General features: G+C 43.6%; 1 protein-coding gene across 3 annotated transcripts in view; it reads left to right on the top strand.

Annotated features, from left to right (window-relative positions):
• The window catches only part of csul (protein arginine N-methyltransferase 5), a 95,179-nt gene that overhangs the window by 19,313 nt on the left and 51,229 nt on the right, over positions 1 to 24,637 (top strand). For 2 of the 3 annotated variants that reach the window (XM_077647504.1, XM_077647506.1), the window contains exons 5-11: positions 5,675 to 5,829; positions 7,263 to 7,476; positions 9,533 to 9,616; positions 11,079 to 11,150; positions 15,498 to 15,575; positions 19,503 to 19,558; positions 22,249 to 22,371. In XM_077647504.1, the coding sequence (XP_077503630.1) occupies positions 5,675 to 5,829; positions 7,263 to 7,476; positions 9,533 to 9,616; positions 11,079 to 11,150; positions 15,498 to 15,575; positions 19,503 to 19,558; positions 22,249 to 22,371 (782 nt within the window). The remainder of the gene's footprint in view (positions 1 to 5,674; positions 5,830 to 7,262; positions 7,477 to 9,532; positions 9,617 to 11,078; positions 11,151 to 15,497; positions 15,576 to 19,502; positions 19,559 to 22,248; positions 22,372 to 24,637) is intronic. The other variant, XM_077647505.1, reaches the window with a different exon arrangement.

Below are 24,637 nucleotides of genomic sequence, written 5' to 3'. Positions count from 1 at the left end.
TGCCGTTGACCATCTCATTCGTTACGTCGAAACGTCGGCTCTCAAATCTGCTACCGCAAACGATGTCGCTCACTTCATTCTACAAAGTCTTGTTCTTCGTCACGGCGCCCCGAAAGAACTTCTAAGTGACCGCGGCCGTGTTTTTCTCTCGGACGCCGTCGAGGCCCTGCTCAAGCAATGCCAAATCGTTCATCGCTACACCAGCGCCTATCACCCCCAGACCAACGGCATGACTGAGCGGTTCAACCGCACTCTGAGTGACATGCTCGCCATGTACGTTGACACCGCCCACTCCAACTGGGATCAAGTGCTCCCATTCGTCACGTACGCGTATAACACAGCTACTCAGACAACAACGGGGTTTTCTCCTTTCTTCCTCTTATATGGCCGGGAGCCTACATCCACCATGGACACCATCCTTCCTTATCACCCTGACCCCTCCGAGACCACCTTACTCTCCGAAGCTCACCTATATGCCGAAGAATGCCGGCAACTTGCCCGCTCTTTCACCACACAGCAACAATGGGATCAGAAGCACCGTCGGGATTCCCCGGACCCTCCAGCGTCATACCCATCTGGCGCCCTCGTTTGGCTCTGGGTGCCTTCCTCCACTCCCGGCCTCGCCACGAAACTACTGTCTCGCTTTCACGGACCTTACCGGGTTGTCCACCAAACTTCTCCGGTGACTTATATCGTTGAGCCGCTCGTTCCCTCTTCGGACCACCGTCGCCAGGGGCGCGAAACTGTGCACGTTGAGCGCCTCAAGCCTTACTATGACCCGCCCATCCTCTCCTCTCCGTAAGTCGCCAGGATGGCTCCTTTTTCGGAGGGAGAGTAATTGTAATGGGACCGACAGGCGCAGCGCAGCGAAGAAGCGGACGAGTTCAAGCGGGACAACGAAGAAGCAGACGAAGTGCAGCTGGGTTTTTTCGAACGACGCCTGTGAGTGTGCCCATCGTGTCGCCGGTCAACCAAGACCAACCGACCTGTGCTTCAAATAAACGCCTTGACAGCACCAACATTTGTTTTAAGGAATCATTTCTAGAGAAGAAAATAAATCAGTCTCGAAACTTTACGGACAAAGGTTGTATATCTTGCGAACAAAAATATTCCGATATTAAACGACTGAAGGTTACCCATAAAAATATTTACAGCCCGATAATGTTTTCAGCAACAAAAGAAAACCTTTACTAACCAAGGCTCACATGTCACTGCATGAAACATCTCCTCAGTGTTGAAAGAAGCATACAGACATCCAACAAGCACAGAAGAGCAGTAAAATAAATGCCTTGTGGACATTAACCTGGCAAGAGGAAGACCAGAAAGCAAGCTGGTGTAATTCCAGTAGAACTGCAATCATAGGATCTTGGGAACGTTCTTGGAAATGAACAAGGCATTGGGCGACGCATCTCTGCACTTGGCACCTTTTTTATGTGTACATCTTGTCACCTGTCTGCTTTACTGCACAGCGGCATGTGAGGGGCAGGTTCTTTTTTTGGCTGTATATGTAGAGATGGAAGTACCAAACTTGGACACATATTGTAGACAGATGGCAAATAGTGACCATTGTACTGCAAACATCCCTATTGCATCTTAGGTGCCACAAAAAATTACTTCAGCGGTAGCAGGTCAAAAACAATGCTGCCCAGTGGACAGCAGTAGATGTTTCAGGCTGGTTTCTTGAGGTATTCTTCGTCAAAGCTAAAACCAGACTTTTTGACATCATCTTGAAGCTCGCAGCTCACTGCTGTCAGACGCGCATCGTTGGGCGGCGTTAAGGGACTGGCCTTGTTTATTGCGATGTTCGATATATACAGAAGCGCTGATCACATGACTTTTGAGATAGTGGGATCACATGACTTTTGGGATTATTTTTTGCTTCATTTGTGTCATCGTAGCATAGTGTTCATGTGGATGTAACTGCAGCTGGGAGAAAATTAGCCTTATACTAAGAAGTTGGTTTGCGATGTGACACTGAAGGGAAAAGCATGTTATGAAATGTTTTCTTGAAATGCCATGCACTTGTTCAGGAGCCACCAGCATGATAGTGTCTAGCAGAATAAATTCACCTCTTTTTGCTGCTTTGCATCTCGGTCCTGGTTTGCACCTCTTTGAGTAAACTTTATGGAGCTGCCACGGTGGCTCAGTGGTTATGGCGCTCGGCTGCTGACCCGAAAGATGCGGGTTCGATCCCGGCCGTGGTGGTGGAATTTCTATGGAGGCGAAATTCTAGAGGCCCGTGTACTGTGCAATGTCTGTGCACGTTAAAGAACCCCAGGTGGTCGACATTTCAAGAGTCCTTCACTTAGGCGTCCCTCACAGCCTGAGTCGCTTTGGGACATTAAACCCCACTAAACCAGTAAACTTTATGGCTGCAAACTTTGCCTGGTCACAGCGCAATATGTAAATGCTTTGTGTGTGGGCTCCTGGGATTTTGTCTGTTGCTGCCTTTCCTGCATGCCTTGGTGCACAAATTGCTCTAATGGTGGCTTTGAATGCACTGACACTTGTGTGCTTTTTTTGTGTTTTCCACTATATCCGTATATTTTCTATGTATTTTGCACTATACATGCCACTCTCTGTGATTGCCTCTTGTAGATCACTGTTCACAAAACCCTAGCAACTGTCACTGAACGTTTCATTTTGTCATTGTAAGCATGTAGACTCCTTGACAAGCTTTTGGATGTTGCACATGATAGCCTTGTTATGATATTCACATGACACTTCAATTATTACCTTCAAACTTTTTCATCTTGTAAAAGGTACTTGTAAACCACAGCTATTTTTAATCAAATGCAGAGTATTAACAAAACTGATCAGCACACTTGCGCTTGGAAAATAGTTGACCTTTCAACTAAAAGCAATTGTATTCTCATGTTGTCATGCGGCTTTAAAAAATCCAAGCATAATGAAATTTCCTTTTCATTTTCACAGTTGATTCTTGTTCCAGAAGCCATGATTAAATAAAAACATTATAGACACGGGGGGGGATGACTGGGAGGATTGCGACCACTTGCCGCTTGATTTTGAAAACTGGCAAAATTGGGTACTAACTTGAGGCCTGATGGAAAGTTGTGTGCCTACTTGTGATACAGAGGTTCAGCCACTGTAAAAGGCTGTTCGAACTTTCAAGCACTTTCCCCTTGTGTTCTGTAGCCTCACTATTCAAAAATTTTCTTTTTGAGCCTTTATGATAGTGTAGAACAACTGAAAGTCTTAACAGTGCCAATTCAAGTGCTTAACATAGAGAGAGTGGTAAAGGTTTTGAGCCATAGGCATAGATTCACCGCAGGAAAGGTACGTTTGTGTGTCAAGATGCGGCACATTGTCCTTTCTGTTGAAGTTGGTCATCCTGACCGACATTTTGTTCCTAGTGTTAGTTCTTAGAGCGCCGTGTCTGGACAAAGTTTTTCAGGCATTACGAGTAAGAACTGTTGTTCTGAAAAAAGATTGATTAATCTATCGGGGCTTCTTCCCATGTGGGTGCATGACTTTTATTTTGCCCTTGCATGTCATCTAAAATCATCAGAGGTATAAGTAATATTGAGAGCTACACAACCGCCTTTTACCGCCGAGTACAACATGCTGGTTGTACCCATCGCAAATGTGCACGTGCTTTTTGCTTTTCTTTTTTCTGTTTCGCTGCTTCTTTTTTGCATGGGAAGCACCTGTCTCGTGGCTCAACGTTGCCATTATGTAAGTTTGGTGGCCCTATTCTTTTACTGTATTTGTGCTGTGCTGTGCAGTCAATAATTTAAGTGGAGTTTAACATAGACAAGACATTGGAGCAAAAAGGTTAACATTCAGTCTGTGTTAATTGCATGATCTAAAGCTGGACGAGTTGGTTCGAATGCGTAATGGAACGGGGTAAACGTCAGACACCAGAAGAGACGTGACTGGTACCAGCGCTGCGTCGCTATATCATTCTTCTTCCAGCTCCTATAGCTTTAAGAAGAATGCACAACAATATATGTGCACATATTCACTCTATCCTGCGTGTGTGCTACTTATGCTGAAGATCATCATGATTCAATTATGATGATCATGATTCATCAATTATAATCATTATTTCAGTGGAACTGGAATAAATGAGAGGGACATGGTACTGTTGTCTGTCATCTCGTATTTCATGCTGTTCACTGACAGCATGAGAGAGGGACAGGACATGGCACTGTTGTCTGCTGTCTCATATTTCATGCTGTTCACTTTTGAGCATATCGAATAGCGAAAGAGAGACAGGACATGGTGCCGTTGTCTCTCATCTCGTATTTCATGCTCTTCACTGATAGCAAATTAGAGACAGGACATGGTGCTATTGTCCGCCGTCTCATGTTCCATGCTCTTCACTTCTGACCATATTGGCCAGCAGACAGCATGGTGTATTTCATGCTGTTTGCTTGTGATGATCATGTTGGGCAGTAAATGAGAGAGGCAAGGCATGGCGTTGTCATCTTGTATTTCATGCTGTTCACTTCTGATCATGTCAGGCAGCAAATGAGAGAGACAGGACTGTTGCCTGTCATCTCATATTTCATGCTGTTCACTTCTGATCATACCAGACAGCAAATGAGAGGGACAGTACATGGTGATGTTGTTTGCCGTCTCATATTCATGCTGTTCACTTCTGACCATATCGGACAGCAAATGAGAGAGGCAGGACATTACGCTGTTGTCTGTCGTCTCATATTTCATGCTGATCATTTGTGATGATCATGTTGGACAGCCAAGTAGAGAAGGTAGGCATGGCGCTGTTGTCCGTCGTCTCTTATTTCATGCTTTTCACTTCTGATAGCATACCTCCTAGTCCAGCTTTGCGTTTAAGTGCTTTATTTTATGTTTAAAAAAAATTAGAGGCCCTGTGGAATTTGAGGCATCAGACTGGAAAGAATAAGCTAGTTCTTTGACTTGAAATCTGAGAGGCCACTCTGGGTTAGTTTTGTCCCTCGTCAAACACAGTGTAGTATCTGCATCTACAGGCCATTTTTGTTAACTTGTGCCTGTACCTGTCCATACTGCTGCCCTAACTAGCATGGCTAGGTTTGAACCTTGTTATCTTAAAGCCAAGGACAAGGTCAAACATTTGTAAAAGTGAACAACAAAGAAAAAAAATGGAGTGAGCTGGACACCACGGTGTCAGAGTGCAGGAAGCATGTAGTGGTTGTTTTTGCTTGTTCCATACTTTGTCGATTGAGGAAAGTGACCCTATGCTTTGATATGCATGTAGTACTCTCAGCCTGAAAAAATTTTTCTCGATTGGAAGAAGGGCTCTAGTGGCCTCTGGTGCAAATGTTCGGCAAATCCTGATAAAACTTTGATGTGAGATTAGCAACTATTGATTTGCCTAATGAGAGCATTACACATTAGTCAGCATTTCGGTACTTTCTGCCTGGAGATCTTTTTGTCAGTGCTATTAGCCCACTAAGGCAGGGATGTGCATTCCATGTCGCTGTTCTAGATTGTTTAGCTTCTTTGGCCTATTTCTTGTTTTTGCATTTTCTTTCTAGTGGTAAAGATGCGTGGATGAAATATTAAAATGTGTGCATGTGCATCACACTTTTTAAACTTTGTTCATACATAGCATGTGTGCTTTGTGCCATCGTGTCATTATGTGAACTTTTTTCCAGACTTTATACCGCTGCCCCTGAGTTTCATCACTTGTTCTTGGGATTTGTAGTTGATGTTCCAGGCTTGGATTCTTATACCCATGGAGCCAGCCAGTCAGCAAAGTCGGCAACACCTCTGTTCGCTTTCCGGAGAGGGGAATCAGTGTGATAATGATGACAACAATAATGTTGATGACTTCAGTCGCGACGAGGATCCTTGGGAATGGTATGCTGTACGCCAACGTGCTCTAGTCAGCATGGTGATAATGATATGCAGTCACTGTGTCGAGGAGTAGCTTAATCCAGTCACAGTTGTGCTGCCTTTGGCATTCTGTATTTTTATGCTTTCTAAAGAAATTAAATTCTGGACCAGAGCATACTATTGTTTAATAGAACTTATCCTGCAATATACAATTTTCTTTAGGCTCTTACTAAAAAACATAGAGGGCCAAAAAACTTCTTCCAACATTTAAAGGCACTCAAGTTTCCTTGTTTAAGTTGCAAGATTTATAGTGGCGCCATGTATTGTGTTGTACTATATTTGGGGTTTTATTGTCTCGAAGCTGCATGTGGCCCAGCTTCCACTTATTTTATGGTCATAGCATTTAAGGGACACTGAGGACGAATTGGAGTTGATCTGCATTGATACAGCATTCTAATGACAAAGAGACCACTCTCACTTAAAAGGGGGCTTTCATAAACTAGAAAAGACCCAAAAAATGAAATACAAATGTCGCCATCAGCGGCCGATGTTGCAAGTAAACTGTTCATGATTGAACGAAATCCACCAACTAGCCCGCCTCAAAACCCTTCTTAAGTAAACTGTGTGCGCCAACACTGAATATTTTGGCGCGGAACCCAGAGACTATGCTACACCAGCATTCCCTTCAAAACGGTGGCAATCAGTCTTTCTTGGTGCGGACGTCATGAGTTTGAATCAGATGGTGGGCAAGTTCTTGAATTCAAATTTCTCAGCCATAAATGCATTTTTTGCTGCCGAATGGATGCTAACATACCCAGAAAAGGCCACAGAATCAAATTTTACTGAAAACAATAATTTGATGGAGTTGACCTCCCTTAAACAGTTATATGTTGTATTACCGGTCTAAAACAGATGAATTAAGTTAGTTTGCTCCTCCTTCTTTGCAAACCTAGCATTCAAACATAAGATCTCTGGACAAGTGTTGATTCCATCCAATGCAAAAGAGCATAAGAATTAGTTTTTCAGGAGAATTATCTTAGTGATTAACATTTATTGGTGCTCTTTTGTTTAAGCCAGAAAGTGGGAAGCCTATGTTTGTACTCACAAAGGGACTTTTTTGTGTGTGTTTGTGGCCACAACGTGGTTTCAGATCGGTGGTAAAGGCCTGTGTGATATTGATGTCTGTAGAGCTTGCATGTGGTGTAGCAAATTATGTAGCAAGAGTCATTTTCTCTTAGTGTCATAAATTTCAAAAGTGTAATTTGTTTTCTGCAATGAAAAAAGCCAGGATATTTTATTACAGCACCAGAACGGTCTTTTGCAACAATTTTTAATGAGCTTGCAGAAGTAAAAAAAAAAAGCAGAGAAGGGTTGGGAGAGGTATAGAGAGAAAGGTGTATTAGCAAATTGTGCACAGCTGAAAACTGAAATTGGCCTGAAAGAATCTATTCTTCCAGGTGGAATATGTTTAGAAATGTTGCTGGGCCAGAGAAGCGCCTTGGCCTAGCACTCAGTCTGCCTGCTAATATCCCAGACGAGTCTGCAATGCGTCGCTGGATGGGGGAGCCTGTCAAGTGTATAGTGATAAGCACTTCTGTGTTCCTGACTAACAAGAAAGGCTTTCCTGTTCTTTCGAAAGCTCACCAGGCAGTTCTCCATCAGTTTTTCAAGGTCAGTAAAATGTTAGTCGCCTGCCGCGGTGGCTCAGTGGTTATGGCGCTCGGCTGCTGACCTGAATGACGCGGGTTTGATCCCAGCCACGGCGGTAGAATTCCGTGGGAGGCTAAATTCTAGACGCCCCTGTACTGTGTGATACTTCCCATGCATTTTAGGCCATGTTGAGGTACATGTTTCTCACTAACTAATAACAGTAGCCTAATAATACATATATCATTGTTTGCCAAATTTTGTGCTCTTTTTACTGAACTAGAATATTTGAAATGTGTTGAAAATTCGATTTTTAATAACATTTTTTCCGGTAGTACACAAATCTGGCCTTTCTTTGCGCATTTCAAAATTCATAACAGAATAACTGCTCAGTGAAATTGCTTAATTCTAGTTCAGTAGTTTACAACACTTATGTAGATGATTGCAAAAAAAAAATCAGCCGTCTGTCTTGAAAGGCATTGGAAATAATGGTACCTTTGTAAGAAAAAACACTGTTTTGAGATAATAGAGCGTAAAGAGAAAAAAGATGTGAAAAACCATTTTTTATTCGCAGAAACGCCTCCATAGTAATTGGTTTAATAGCCCCCTGCTTCGTAGTCACTGTCGCCGTCATTTTTTCGCTTTTCGGCTTGTCGTTTTGACTGTCGGGCCTCTTTTGTAAGCTGTCGTGTTGCTCGGTCCGCAAAGTACATGCGCTTATGGTCAGCTTCCCTCAGCCACTTGATGGTGTTGCTCCCTGGGTTCAATCCACACGCCTTCAAAACGTTGGCCCGTGCGATGCTACCATCATTAAATGAAAGAACAGCATCCAGTGTTGCCATCCGTAGGGTCCGAAGCCTAACAAACACATTCTTTGGCGTGCGTTCCCAAACAACATGGTTGAACGACTCATTTGCATTTTGAGTTCGCCCATGCAGGCACTTCTCTAGGAGCTCAGCCTTCGATAGCTCCCTATAAATGGGTTTGATAGCCTCCAAGACAGATGCAGGCAAACTCTCCTTGTGGAAAAATGGCTTGCCCTCTGACTGACTTCTGTTGAAGGCACACCACGTATCAGGTCCCTTTGGGCAAAGTCCATGGCATGGGTCATCGTCTGTGGCCGATAAGTGGAAGAAGGTTGCCCAAACGGCCTTTCGCATTTCATCCAGGTTTCCTACATCTCAACTTATCAGCAGCAACCAACACCGGCACAATTTACAATACTGATCGAAAGGGATAGCACTCGGACGCAGCTGCATGAAGGTTGCAGAAACGCGGAAAAAACGTGCAAAGCGTCTCAGTTTTGAAATCAGGTGGTGGACTTGTTGGTTGAAAAAATTGACGTTAATCCTGAAAGGGGGCGTGGCCGCTCACTACTTGGTTTCGGAAAAAGCGTTTTTCAGCCGTAAATATGGCTTTCTGAGGAAAGTGCGATCATGGAACATGTGTAGAAAGAATTGAACTTCTAAAATTCCAAAAGAAAAAAAAAACGATTTTTTTTCTAATTTTACCTTACCCTGTGCCCTTAAAGAACCCCAGGTGGTTGAAATTTCCGGAGCCCTCCACTACAGCGTCCCTCATAGCCTAAGTTGCTTTGGGACATTAAACCCCATAAAAAAGAAAATGTCAGTCATTGTTCAGTTGACGTAACATATTGCTAACTCTGTACTGCAGAGTAATCGGCACTGCAGTCCAAATATCAGAGCCTTGGCTAGCATTCAAAACTTTTTTTTTCCTGCTGTAATGTGGGTATGCTCATCTCTTGTGATTTGCAGGAGGTTTTATTATAATTTAGCTCAGTTGTCACAAATTTTCAGTCATCATGTGGTGCCGTTTATGCTTAGCTTTAGGAAGACAGCACTTGCAATAAACAGTTTTTGGATGCTGCTCACATGTCACATATGACAGGAAAGAGCTGCTATATCATATTTAATGTTACTTAGTGGAGTGCAAGTTTAAATGCAGTGTAGACTATGACAGGGCTCTGTGGCTGAAGTGACAGAATTGATATTCACTGATATTCATGTAAATGTGGGCTTAAGTTTACTGTTATATTTGTCTTGTTTTTCTGATCCAATAGCTAAACTGCCAGTTGCTGCTTGATGGGAGGTGTCGTCACAAGCACATGAGGTTTTACTACCAGTACCTTGACCACGTTTTTAAAGTAAGTGCTTGAAAAAAATTGTTTTCACTGAATTGTACAGCCTTGCAAGAATTTTTGCTTGATGTTTTGCACACCTTTCTAGGCAGCAATGCATGCAGCAAGTGAGCTTGATTAGGAAACTCACAGGTCGCACATGCTACATAGTGTTTATAGCATTCTTGTGTTCTGTAAGGTGGCGTAATATTAATTTAGTTGCATAAATTAACACTTGTCTGTCACATTGTGCAATATGCGATGGGTGAAATGAATGGCGAAGTGGCAGTAAGTTTGCTCAGACCTTGCAGTAGCATCCTAAAATTCTTATCCAAGCATTTTAATTAAATTGATTAGCTCACATAACACTGACTGTAGGTACACACCCCAAACACAGGTGAGTGCTTTCATGTACTGAGAGCTAAATTTTCCAGAAGCTCCCCTCTTCTTGTTTCTTCTGTATTGTCCCCAGAGCATGGCTCCTTGACCTCCCTCTTATGCAAGGCCTATGTTCCCAACTTTCTTGGCCATATATCGCTGCTGCACACACCAAATATACTGTTACATTGTTTTGTAGCCTCTCTAGTCATGCTACAGTAAATAGCTAGTTCTTTGACTAGTCAGGTGTCCTTAACTGATTCAAATGTGAATAGAATGCAAGATCAAGAGTGTTCTTTTTCTTTTAATTTACATTTAGTGATGAATGCTTATTTTACAGAAAAGAATTTAGCCGCTGCGGTGGCTGAGTGGTTACGGCACTCGGCTGCTGGCCCGAAAGACACGGTTTTGATCCCGGCCGCGGCGGTCGAATTTCGATGGAGGCGAAATTCTAGAGGCCCTTGTACTGTGCGATGTCAGTGCACGTTAAAGAACCCCAGGTGGTTGAAATTTCCGGAGCCCTTCACTACGGCGTTTCTCATAGCCTGAGTTGCTTTGGGACATTAAACCCCCCATAAACCAAACCAGAAGAGAATGTGCTCATGGTTATCACACTGCTTATCCATGCTAGCCTGTACACTGAAGAGTAGCTTCGTTAATGGCTTTGACAAAATGCCTGTGGATTCAATGTGTGGGTTCATATTATGTGAGTGTGTGCTGCAGGTTTCCCTCCCTGTGAATAAGTTTCACTGTGTTCTCTTTCCTCACTAGTAAGTTGTGTTGATCCTCTGGTCAGAAGGTTTTCCTACCTTTATAGAAGGTTGATTAATTGATTGTTTTGTGATGTTCATGCACAAAATAGGCAGCAGTAACTATTGATTAAAGTAAAGACAGTTTTTCGCTTTCTTTTGTCAGCATCTGGTGAAACAATCTCTTTGTTAAAACTTTTACAGTTCTTTTATATACCTTCTGTTAAAAGAAAGCATGCAGTACTGTTTCTTGTAGATCACAGCAAAATTTTTGTTTCTGTACTTGCCTGTGCTTCTGTAATATTTGGATGCTGTTGCAGTGCACCACAAAGTTTACCAAAGTTGTTCTTGCTGTGCTGCAGGCGCGACCTCAAAATGACCCTTTATCTGAATTTGCGAAAGGCTTCGAGGACTACCTGCAGACACCACTGCAAGTAAGCTACATCTTTTTTTTCCCACTCTTGCTATGACTGGAAGGAATAAGAAAAGCACTAGAACACTTATTAAAGGTACCTTTTAATGCTAAACCTGTGTTTTCTGTATGCAGTAGAATTCGATGATACGAACACTGTTGCTACGAATTTCAAGATGGTACGAATTTGTAAAATTCCCAGGCCATAGTACATGTGTACAATGTGAAAAATTTCGGATGTTCCAAATGCACTTCTGTGTCACTAAGGATTCTGCCAATGCATGAGCCATGACCAAACCCTCAAGCACTAAGTTCTGCCCATACATCACCGACGCCACAAGCAATGAGCTGGCGCGGATGGCCCGCAATCGTCAATCACGCTGTTGCACCATGAGTAGTGATCTGTGGCCGCAAGGCCGTAAATAAAGCCCGTCAGACATAAACAGATCTGTGTGAATGCATTTCCAATGCTTCTGCACACGGACTGTTCGTTTTGAATGATGCAAAATTCCAAATGACACAATTTTTTTTTGTGACCCCGTGAGATTCATGTCATCAAGATTCTACTGTAATGTTTAGCTGTGCACTTAGTAAGTGCTTGGCTCTTATAAAGGAAGATTCTTCTACTTTAGTAGTATTCATTAGTGCAGTTGCATTGCGGACAGCTAAAATTATCCATTGAATGTGCATGCCATTGTTCTAGTGACAAAATCAGTCTTCATGTTTAGCTAATAAAACTACATTCGGGCCGGAGTTCTTTCAGTGTTCTGTGCTCTGTTTAGTATGACCTTTGAACCACAGTGAGACGAGCGAGCCCTTATCTTGTAGCCTGCCGAATAATGCACCTTGAGGGGATGCTAAGTTCGTGTTCTTCTTAGTTGTAAGGTTAAGGTTTTATGAGAGTTCACCATAAAAAATAAAAGAAATTAAGCACTGTCTCTAAGCTAAATACAGGGTGTTTCACTTAAGACTACACGATTTTTAAAAATAGAATACAGCTAAGACATGCTAACTAGTAGGCTGGTTAAGGAATATTAAATAGTTAACTTTTTAACTGTTACTATTAGGCTCCTTATTTATTGAGAGGCGTGTAGCCCACCGTAAGTAATACCCATACCTGTTTATAGAATTTCGAAAACACAGTTGCCCGTGGCGCTGTGGCCCAACTAATTTTGGCAATTTCGACGAATTATGTGCACTGGAGAAGTTGCTTTGCCTGTAAGCTTCTTGAATGTGCATGCATTTTGGCGTGATACAGTCCAAATTTGTTGGGCTGCAGCGCCAAAGGTAACCTCGGTATTGAAATTCTATCAACTGATATAGATATTACTTATGGTGGGCTATATGCCTCTGAATAATTAAGGAGCTTATCAGTAATAATTAAAAAGTTAGCTATTCACTATTTATTATAAACCAGCCTGCTAGTTGGCACATCGTAGCTGTATTCTGACGTGCTACATTACTGACAATGCTATGCCGGAAAAAGCGCTCTTCTAACTCAAAAAGCCTAGTATTGTTAACAACTGCAGAAAGCTTTAGGTGAAACACCCTGTATATGTAATTGCTTTAACTAGACATTGTCTAAGAATATTGTTAAAAAAACATTACTTGCCTCTGAAGTTCATGTGGGCATGTATCAAGCTAATAAGCCCTGTCCTTCACCTGAAAGGAAAAGCTCACTGATGCTATTGGTGATTTCATGTACCGACCCTTTATTCGGAAAAGTGTGGACATTGGACTCGAGATCACCAGTAACCTTCTCACTAACAGTTATCTCTGTAAAACACCATGATGTGGTAGCATTGTGTAGAAAAACTGAATAACCTCTTTTTGTTTTTGTGGAGAAGTTATTTTTCAAGGAAGAGTAGCTGTGGCTTGGTTTCCAGGTGCCTGCCCTGATGGCGGTGCAGGGTGGTCACTGTGTGTGCATGAAATGCATTTTTTTGGCAGTGGCAACGAATTTTTGGAAGTTGTCTAGTTTAAAGCAGTATTTTATACTTCGAAGCATGACATCACCTGAATTTTTTTTTTGTGTGTCTTCAGTTTTCCCAACCAGATCAAAATTAGGACAGAATTGTCACATTCCCTTTAACAGCCTTATGATCTAGGTACTTTATACTTTCCCCTGTCATCCTCTGCATGAACTTGCTCACTTCCCTGATCACCTGAAACCCAGATGTCTAATTAGATTAGCCAGCTTAACAATGGTGGATGCATCGGCCGCCGCGGTGGCTCAGTGGTTATGGCGCTCGGCTGCTGGCCCGAAAGACGCGGGTTTGATCCTGGCTGCGGCGGTCGAATTTTGATGGAGGCGAAATTCTAGAAGCCCGTGTACTGTGTGTTGTCAGTGATGTCAGAACCCCAGGTGGCCGAAATTTCCGGAGCAAGGCTTATGGAAGCTCATGCTGCGTACTAATCTTTGTAGCTGAAGATATTGAATTTAGTCTTTTATCCATGGACTTGCCTTATGCTATAATTAACCAGAGACACATTTCAATGAACAAAAGTGTGTCTGATGATCTTAAGCCTGCAAAAACAAAACATTTCCACTCCGCAATCAATAACTTGTGGTGACATAATTCTTATAGTTTAATACAGTGCTCCCAAAGGTACTACAAATGAAAGGCAGGGCAACTGTAGTGTAAAAATGCCTCACTACAGGCAGCATACGAGATTGATTTCATAGGTAGTAGAACCTTGATTATACGACTTTCGGGGGAGCATGCGGTACAGCCGTATAATCCAGGGGTCATGTAATTGAAAGTCTCGCACAAGTGACACATTGGCACAATAAATGCGTCCGCTACTCTCTGGCTTTCAAAAATTAATTAAAGGACTCCTCGCGCGTTTTAAAACCGCCCGTTTTTATTCTGTGAGAATTAGTTCTGAGACCATGTGCAGCCGTGGAGGCTTTTCGGCATCAAAGAGACAGCCTTAGACAATGTGCGCGAGCGCTCCCATCCTTGTTAAGTAGACGTCGCATGTGCCTCGAAAACTATGATACAGACGACGCGCCAGAAATATGGCTGCTCCAGCCCTTCGAAGACGTTTTGCGGCACGCACTACGACCATGCCAGTGACATGTCTTTCTGTTCAGACTTCCTCTAGAACTGCTGTCACTCCGCGACAGTGGTGTCTTTACTAGGAATTTGCATCGTAAAGGAAAAAAAAGCTCTGTTCGGCTGCAATGCTAATGCACCTGCGGCATGCTTTCTGCAGTGATTTGCGGCCCGCTTGGTGATAGCACGCCACTCCTGGCTCGCTCGGTGTCGCTAGGCCCAGCGTGCTCCGCCCTGAAGCCGCAGTGGAAAGCGCTTTCGAACTAGCCGCCGATCATCATAGAAATGTCTAATCTTATTACCGCCTGTACAATAACTTTTTGCTGGTATGAACATACAATTGATTTCCCTAATGCATTCGTGTGCGAAACGCACGGAATCAGAGTCCAAGCCATTGGCAGAACTGTCATTACAAGCTGTCATGCATCATTGCGCGCACATCTCAGTTTTGATTCCCATTTGGAACCAACTTGATTGGTGTCACGTCTGCCAGTAAAGTGCTCCTCCAGCATCTCTCAATCCGGATGCCGCCTGCCAGCCGTCGTAGGAAGTGGAGCATGCATATATTTTTCCATTGTGTAATCGAGGCTTTAAATACATTATCCCTATGGGAGATTCCCCGGATCCGCTCCAATTCGTCATTAAATGCGGGTCATCGCATATACTATACGGGGGACGCATAATCGGGGTTCCACTGCGTTGTACTTCATGTCTCTAATAGAGCAGAAACCAATGTTTGTTGTTTTTGAAATGCCACTCTGATTTAGAGTTCTGGGCGATATCTCTTCACTCGCTCCATCAGTGTTTTAGCTAAACATGGAATGTAGGACCTATTATCTAATTGATAGCTCCTGTGTTGCACGCTGCACTGCACTGTACTCACACCAATTAATGAGCAATATTATTGATTGCTGCAAGTCAGCATGCAGTGATTAGTACAAATATAGTTATGGCAAGCGCAAACCATCCAAATTGTGCAGGTGGATGCCTTGAGATAGTAGCAAGGGCATGGTTATCGTGAGTAATGCTGACTTGAGGGAGTTCTAGAGCTGCCTTTGTCTGGCAATTGAAGGAGAGAGCATGCTACATTAATGTGGTCTTGGTTGATATAGCATTGCTTACGAAGGCACAAAATGAGAGGCAGGACAGATATGAACTGAGGAAAATGGAAAAATCTTAATGGTGCACCTTTAATATCTTTGCTCAAGTTCAGGTCAGTAGGAAGTCTTATTGCAACATCGGGCATTTCTCATGTCAGATAGAGATGTCTCAAAGCCCTATCAAGCCGCGACTTTTGTTTTTGATCCTAGCCATTGATGGATAACCTGGAGGCAGTGACGTATGAGGTCTTTGAAAAGGATCCTGTGAAGTACACGCAGTACCAAAAGGTAAGAACATGCTAATAAATATTTTAAAGCACCTTGGGTGTCTTTCCTTTCTTTATTTCATGAATGTAATGTTTTATTGTTACGGTGTCGGACTGTGTCCGGGGTTATTGTGTCAACAACATGCGGTATATGCTTCCTGTGAAAGGAGGTATGCAGCCTTTGTGAAAATTAATCAGCCGAACGGGTTTGCTTCTGTTAAATATAAGTGTGCTGTCACTGCACACATGAGCTCTAACCATGCAGCTCAGCCTGTGGGTACTTTTCTAGCAAAGTTATGCATCTGTTTCTGTGGGCACTTTTGTGGCATGAAACTGTTCGAGTGTTGCTGCCCTGTGAATTTTTTCTGGGCCCATTGTTGAGTGTACTGGTTGGTTGTACAGTGCCCATTGTGAATTGTTAGAAACTTTTGTGCCTATAGAACGCAGCTGATTTGTCCTTGCTCTGCTTCTGCATGTGAAGAATTTCACATTAACTTTAATGACTTTATTTGCTGACCTCTGCTGGAGTTTAAGTGGCTGTACAGATTAAGGAGGGCACATCCGTTCTGCTTGTTGTTGCATAGTTTGAGTTGACTTATGGTGATGCTGTCATCATTAGTAATTTAATTTACTTGAGAAATCAAGATCATGGCACTTGCCACAGCGGCGGTTTTTTGCACCGGATGTGGCATCATCGGGCGTGCATTTGATGATTGGATAAACAGTAAATTCACTGCCAAATTTGTCAATAAATGAAGTGTCATGTCGCGTTGTAGTGTTTTATATTATATCGACAGAACCAGCATGCTTGCTGTATGCAAAACCACTGCAAAACAAGTAATACAAAAATCACCAGTAGAGGCACTGGTTATTACCTGATATCAAAGTTCTTTGCGCCTGTTTGTACACATCCTTCTTCCTATTACATAGCATGTCTGGCTTCCCTCTATATAGTATCTGTTTAGCCTGCTCTGGTCTGCTCCTTGTGCTTTCTTGGTAGGTGCGCACATCTTTAGCAGGTGAAATGCATAAACGTTCTGCTGAATTCGTGTTGTATTTCTTGCTGCCATGCGTGTTGTATTTCCGGTTGCCATGCTTAGCATTCTGCCCAGGCTGCCCGAGCAGTGAAGGGGCTTGTAGCGTGTCCCTCCACAGGTTTCCCACTCAGAGTGAGCGAAAAGGAATGTAGCTGGAAACTCTGGGAATCCTCCTTTTTCACAAGATGTGGCACCCTCTGGGAAGTACACGGAGATTTTGGCTACCCTTAAAACTGGTATAAAAAAAATGCACGTGGGTAAGGTAGGAGTTATCCAGTTCCATGAGAGGCACCAACTGCGCCTGTGAAACAGCAGGTGTGTCCCTGACAGCTGCCACTGCACGTGCGGAGTAGAAGATCGCAGTTTGTTTTCAAGCAGTGGAGTTTGGAAGAAGGCAGTGGAGGAGAGGCACATTGAGCATAGCTGCCATGTGTAAAAAGGGTGTAGCCATAGAAATGGCGCTGTCAGCTTGAGCAAGAACAAGTTGCAGGGAACGTTCAACCATGGATTGCAAACTTCAGCGATGTGCTCAAATAAGCTGTTTCGAATGGCCCCTCTAAATTGCGCCATTGGGAGAGTGAAATAGGAATGGGAAGCCTTGTGAAAACTGAGTTAAGGCCAACATTTTGTTTGTTTGTATTTTGAAATTTCTTAATTCTTGGTTCCTGTGCACCGATTATTGTTATTCTTTTTGAACTCCTATCTGTGTGACATAAAGAATTCACTTGGAAGTATAACCAGCATCCCTTCAGGAAGTGTTGCAGGGCCCCTTTAAGTGGCACATTCCTCTTCTATATAGTTATGAGCATTGCTGATATCGCAGTACAGAAGAATTATTGCATGACTGTTGATCTGCATTTGGCATGGCTTTCTCATTTTTTATCACTGCTCACAAAAAGTTTTCCACAAAATAACTTCTGTGGTTTTAACGTTTACCATGGGACAATGCCATGGGGCCAACAGTGTGCTTCATCCGTAAATTTCACATGCAGAACTAGTTTGTATTAAATCTGTTTGAAATTTACAGTGAGTTAAACCTTTTACTTACGGGATATGTCTTGTGATAGTGGTCTGTATTCTCTCCCAAAAACGGCTTTATATAATATAGTTTCCAGTAATGATACGCATGGGAGAGCCTGGTATGGATTGTTTTCTTGTGCAAGGAATTGGCCTGTGGGCTTAAGTACATTGCTATAGTTGGTCGCAGTATCTGCACACCTTGGTTGTCATCACTGGTTGTGCCCGATAGAGCTGATTAGTAGAACGTTATACAACGTATGCCATGTAACACACCCTTTCAGTCCCAGCCCATTGGTATCCTTTTGCCTTCTGCTGATACTGCTTTTTCTCCGTGGTTGTCCATGGGTGCACACCCACTTCAAATGGATGTGTCTATTGGCACATGAATTCTGAATTAAAAAGTTCTCTTGTATATAGCATTTCTTGCCTGATTAGGAGTGCTTTTAGTCTAATTGTTGGCAATTTTTTCTAGTTTGCAATGTCTGCTATTTGGCATTTCAAATCCAAATGGTCGCATGCGGGAGGTGCGAGGTTCAATCCTCAGTGTCGCCGGGTGCCCACCGGTGGTATAATGGGTACAAGCTTTTTCCTGCCTGGTGCTTGGCTTATCTGGAGTAAAATTCTTGGAAAATGGGTCTTTGACCCCACCTTGAGTAGTCGCAAATACCTTGTGCCATGGCGCCCTTTGGCCATAGATGCCCTTGAGCCATAAAAATCCACAATCATCATCATCAAATCCAAATGGTAAATTTTTTCTTCGCAAAGAAGCAAGGGCAGCAGCTGATACTTTTGACTGTGGTCAAATTAGAAAAAAATATTTAACTGGTGTTGAGTAATAAAAGTTGGCTGTACTGAAGTAGCGCACCTCCCTTTTATGTGCAAGCCTTGTTGGTGTTCTGAACCAGTGTTGTGTTACTGTTGTAACTACTGCCAGCTTGCGACCAGTGCCTTATTAAAGCTGTATTGAAACATAATTTCAAGTTGCGTTGTCTTCAAAATATTTAAAACATGGAATAGCATTTGCAGTCACATTTGTACACTGTTTGGTGGCAAGCAAGTGTTATAACAGGTCTAGAAGGAGATAAGAAAAAAGAGATGCTGAGCAGACCACATAGTGAATATGTATTCTTGCTATTGAGCACTGTTACTAAAAGCTGTTTTCATCGCTTAATGCACCAACAGGTAGCTTTTATTTTTGGTCTTTTCAAAAAAGAATACTTTGTTAGGAAAGAAATACAGCAGAAAGGAGTTTAAAAAAAAAGGGTGGAGTATTATTAATTGTAATTTAATTTGTTGTTTCAGTTTTGGCTTCTGCTTTTTGCTCACCTGGTCCTTCAAAACAAAAGTGATCACCAGTGCTTCTTTGATTGTTCTCAAACGAGCTGTTAAAGGGCCACAGTGTCTGGACTTGCATGTTGTTGTAATGATAAGGGTGTAATTACTCATTGACATTCACCCGAGTGCATCCATACAGCTACAAAGGAAGGCTATACAGCTTTCTCGTTTCTGAGAAAGCTGTATAGCTTTCCTTTGTAGCCGTATGGCTGCGCTTGGGTGGATGTAAATGAGTAATTACTCCCTTATTGCAAATCTACTCCACCTTGGGAGATTCCCCTAAACATTTGACCAACATTGTTGTAATGATGTCCTGCCTACACAATACCAGGACCTTATATCCACATTATTTAGTGAAGTGTCTTTCCAGTGTCTTGAGGCACAGTGGGAATTGAATCTTCTCACATGCGATGGCTATTGCATTTGTTCTGCTGCCGTGTAGTTTACCAGGTTGCAGCGGCTAAATCTTGGAAGTCTTGAACAATTATGTTAATGCAGTTTACTGGTTGGCACAGTTAGTCTATAATATGCCCTCGTGATATCTTCTTTTTCTGCAGGCTATACACCTTGCTTTAGTGGACAAAGGCGAGCAGGTCGGCAAGGACACTGAGATGTGAGTGCCTTTGTATTTTATTAATTTTTCTTCGTTGGTTAATCGTGGATGAATCTTGCTTTGATGTCTGCTTTCTTTGCAAAGTAGAAGTGTTATTTGTATAAATTTTATTTAAGGCATTCAGAAGGGACGTGTTGTAGCCTGTTCTCATTCTTTTAATGAAGACAGGTTTATCAGTGACTTTTTTTTTTAGGTAGCATTTATGTACTGGTTTAGTAGTGTTGTTCTCAAAGTAATGAAAGGTATATGAGGGTATGCTGTTTGTGGTTAGCAGAATCTTTGCACAGAGTGGCCAGTTCCTGCAATTTTGAAAAGAAGCCAATTTGTGCATTGGGTAATGTCTAGCATCATGCACATCTAGACTTAAACCCCTGTCACACTAGCAAATTTATAGTCATTTGAATCTAATGGCATTAACATCTTTAATTTGCTGCTACACGGGAACGTTTAATGTCACTTGGTTTGAATGATGCCCGGCATTAAATGAGTTAGGGGGTATTCGATCGCCGTTGTGGCTCAGTGGTTATGGTGCTCGGATGCTGACCTTAAAGACATGGATTTGATCACGGCCACGCCGGTTGAATTTCGATGAAGGCAAAATTCTAGTAGAGGTCCGTCCGTGTACTGTCCGTATACGGCGTCCCTCATAGCCTGAGTCGCTTTGGGACATTAAGCCCCCATAAACCATAAACAAACCATTCGTATTCAATCTCGAACCAAATGTATACTCTGGACTCCAGATACGCAGCTGAAATGAGCAACAGGAAAAGATAATATGCGCACCGCCTTAGTTTTATTTATTGAGTTCTGCTAAGAAAACGTTAGTTTTGACATGATACTATTTGCACTAAAGGCTGTTGTGGATAGCTATTACTGTGTCTCAGCAGTGGCCAATGTCTCTAGAGATTGAGCATAAAGCATGGCCCTGCCTGTGACCTTTGATCATTTTTCTTGTTGGTTGGCATTCCGCGAATCCACATGCGTTTAGCTCGGAAATGCTTTAAGCTGTAACTGAGCACTTCACCTTTTGGATGTCAAATGCATGCTCTGCCATGTCAGCCATATTGTTTATTTAGTTCACATTTAATGAGATTTGAGATTTTATGAACTTAAAGGTGCTGCGAAAGAGGGTCTCAACAAAGATGCGATGTGCCTAGGATGCTAAAGGATGCCACTTCACAAATATCCTCCTGCAAGAATTTTTTAGATGCGTTTTGTGGAAGCTGAGTTATCTGTACTCAAAATTTGAATTTTCGCGTCTTCGCGCCTTTCTCTCTCCTCTCGTCACTTTTTGCATGCTGAAATGCCGGCACTCCTCCACCGGCCCCTCGCTCTCGCCCCCTCCACCGGCTGCCGACGCGCGCGAAGCAATGCTAGCAGTCCGCTGCTGATCTAACAAGCGCTACATGACGTAATGAGCGCGGGTGCTGACGTAACGAGCGCTGATTCGGGCGAAAGCCCAGCAGCGCAGGTCGCCGCTAGGTGCGGAAGCTGGAGTTTTAAAAATTGCATTGTAAATTATCAGCTCGCTTTTGAGGTCTTGCACAGGGCATGAACGCTCGGTGGCCTGTACTCTACTTAATGCAAGCATATGATAGACAAACTTAAACACCCTTTTCAGGGACCCTTTAATGAGATTTGGGGTTGACACTTGGCTTGTCTTTTGATGGCTTAAGGGCTGCAGCATGGCTGGAAATAACATGTGACGCCTATGATATTACCCAGAAATGTTTTTACAGAGTTTAAAAATACTACACATGCACATTTTATGCGCACTGTTGTCCCTTATTTGTGCCAATTTTTTTTCAGTGATCGTCATTGCTATAATTTGCAAATGGCATTATATTTTACTGTGTAGCTCCGAAATAGAGCCAATGACATTTGATGCATCAAATGCCAATTGATTTGAATGACTTTAAACCTTCCAGTGTGACAGGGGTATTATGTATGTTTACTTCGCTCACTTATTATTGGGGAGTTTGAATAGTAATAAATTTAGCTTCAATTCAGTATACCTCCTTCCTTGGTTAATGAGCATTGTGTAGATTGTGCTGTTCTTGTATCAAACTAATGCTGAAATGGTAGTGACGGGGCGCTTACGCAGCTCATTATTTTTATGATGGCCTCATGTCTCAAGAACCTCCTTAAAAGGTGTTTCATTCGGGTGGCTATGTGGCACCATAGGCAACCTGCAGTGCCCAGATGGTGCTGCAATTGTTTCACTGGGCACCTAAAAACTGCTACCACCAGCCACTTGCCAGCCAACTACCGCCATCAGTGTCATGGTTTTGGATTCATAACCAGTTGATAACATTGTCTGATCAGCCATCAACTGTAAAATCTTCTTAAGGTAAATGTAACACAGACTTTTAAGTTTTGAAGGCCCTCTGTAGTTTTTTTTTTTCTGTTCTTGTTTGGTCTTTGTTGCTCCCTTGTGCTGAATTACCACTGCCTTGCTGCTGTAAAGCACAGTGACAGTCAAACTGTTGTCACATCCTGCTCACATCTGGTAATACCTAGTTTAACTATACCTCATGGCAGCTTGCCATGCTTATTTCGTAAGCGGGTGTCATCGAAAATGCAGCCAGAGTCAAGTGATTTTTTGAAGATAGGGACAAGCATTTAACATTTGTGTGTGCACATGTGGAATTTTGAAATGAGCCTTTTTACTTGCATGCCATTGTTTGCAGCATTATAATGGTTGTTGGTGCTGGAAGGGGTCCCCTGGTGAGGGCAGCACTGACAGCTGCTGAATTGGCTGGCCAGAAGGTTCGTCTTTATGCGATTGAAAAGAATCCCAATGCAGTAATCACGTGAGTGTCCCATGCACCACTCCTTTACATGGTTTTTAGGGGGCAGAAATGTCACTGCTTAGTGAAATGCCCACTACTTGTCCGACAAAATGGTGCCTGGGGAAAGTGTTGTTTGTGTCAGTGCATGCAGGTGATGCACAAGGGAAGTTTTGTGACACGTTGCACAAACTGTTGCACTGACTGTGCATGCAGAGTTTATGTTTTTTGAGAGAGACGTGTCCAACAATTAGGCAATCAGGAAAATGAAAAATTTTATGGGGGAAAATGGGAGGAGAGAACATTCTTGGTCTAGTTGCTGGAAGAACGTGAAATGATGTCTGTGCTTTTTTTTTTGCATGCTTTTAAGTTCTGTGCAGTCACTAACAGCTTGTATTTTTATGTGGGGTGCTTAATTGGTGTATTTCCATGCTGAATGTGCTACCCTATGCTTGCATTTGTTCTTCCTGTTGTAGCAGTGTGTACACCAGTGCATTGCTTGCGGGGCAAGACCAGTAACTTTCTGTGGCGGACAATTTTAACTTCCGCAAATTGAGCACAAAGAATCTGTGAAATTGCGTGGGAGGCATCAAAGAATGCTTCAAAATGCACCTCGCTTTATATTTTTTACCAAGGTACGAATATTGTGTCAATTCTTTATTTTTTCCCCAAGCTTTTTAAGGTAGCTAATGCAAACTTTGCCACCAGGCTTCGAAAGCTGCCTGGGGAAGCCAGTTTTTTTAATGCCCTTGGGGTAAAGCACGCAGTGTGCAAATGTGAAGGAGGTGTTTGATGGATATGGAAAGAAGTCTGTATGGGTCGCTGAGAAAGAGAAGGCACTGAAAGAGTTCAGTGGAGTAGGGAAAGCAATAAAGGTTAAACGGACGCAGGACTGGGCAGCTCGAAACACAGAGTAGCGAGGGCGCGGCGGTGATGGTAGCTGCTGCTGCATGGGAGGCTGCGTGCCTTCAAGTATTGGGGACTTGGGTTCACTCTGTTGTGGTATATGCATCGGAAACGTAGCCTCATAAATAATGTAGACCTGTCTGCCACTTCTGTGTCTTACCGTGCCGTAATGGGGACTTTGGGCAGTGTGGTCGTTTCAGCAAGCACAGAGGATGCTGCTGAAGCCGCACTGTCTTCGCAGGCCGGGACTTTCGTTACCGGTGAAAGGGAACCAACGGTGCAAGGCAGATGAGAAGCCAGGACTCTCACCGCCACTGAATCGGGATGCGAGGATGTCAAGGGCTGTGTGAAAATGTTCATCGGGTGGTGAGGGAGACGGAATAGGTACATGTGCTTCGGCACAGGTGCTCGAATCACTAGTAGGCGGGTCATGCGGCTCCTCAATAGTGGGAGTGGTGAAATATGAAGGTGTCGCAGCCGGTGAGAAGGCATGGGGTGGTGAGGAGACAGGAGGCAGGAGTGATAGAACAGGTGCCTGAGTTGTGATCACAGTTGGTGGAGTCATTACCTGCGGCTTACAGTGGGATCGCAAGCGCAAGGAAGGCAGAGTGGTGGAAGACTCCTGGCATGCTGCTGGGCTGGCCATGAAGAGATCGTCCGGGGCCGTGGACAGTGACACATCCCAAGCACGGTGGTTGCCTGAAAAATTGTAGGGCTGCGAGCACTGACGAACGCGGGAATCGTAGTGCGCGTGGTATGAGCGGCGGCGATGAGACCAGAGGAAACGGTCTTCTCTGCAGAGTGCCTCGCAGTGCTGAGACTGGGATAGCCACCAGTGCGATGTGCCCGCAGGACAGTACTGTTAGAAGGCAGCTTGCCGATCTCGTGCCTCAGTGCAGCGATGGGGGCGAGTAGCTGGTCTAAGTGGTCACCAGTGGCTGATCGCGCAGATGTGACAGGAGCGGAGGAACAGTGAACCGCAGGGAAGACGTCCATGAGCTGGTCAGCCATTTGGGCCAGTGAGGCGATGTCTGCTGGCAACATGCTAAGGATCGTGCAGACATGCTCAGGAAGGCATTGCAGGAACTGTTCCCGTAGCAGCGATGTGTCCACAGACGGAGAATGGGTAGCAGCAGGTGCATCATACGATGCAGGAGCTCAGTGGGCTTATGGGTGCCGGGTTCTTCCGCCTGAAGCAGGTGTTTGTTGCAGGCGACGTTGCTCCGAGTCGCAAGTGCGTCGCAATGGCACCGCGCGGAGATAGTCGTAAGGGCGATCAGCAGGCGGTGAGTGCAGAATGTCTCTTGACGACCGTAACAGTGACAAGAGGGAGAGCACCGATGACATGATCATACATGTCCTTCTGAGATGTGATGATGCTGGG

Source organism: Amblyomma americanum, chromosome 1, assembly GCF_052857255.1.
Source record: "Amblyomma americanum isolate KBUSLIRL-KWMA chromosome 1, ASM5285725v1, whole genome shotgun sequence".
NCBI lineage: Eukaryota > Metazoa > Arthropoda > Arachnida > Ixodida > Ixodidae > Amblyomma > Amblyomma americanum.
The sequence above is the reverse complement of the archived record's forward strand: the minus strand, read 5'-3'. Positions and strand labels throughout refer to the sequence as shown.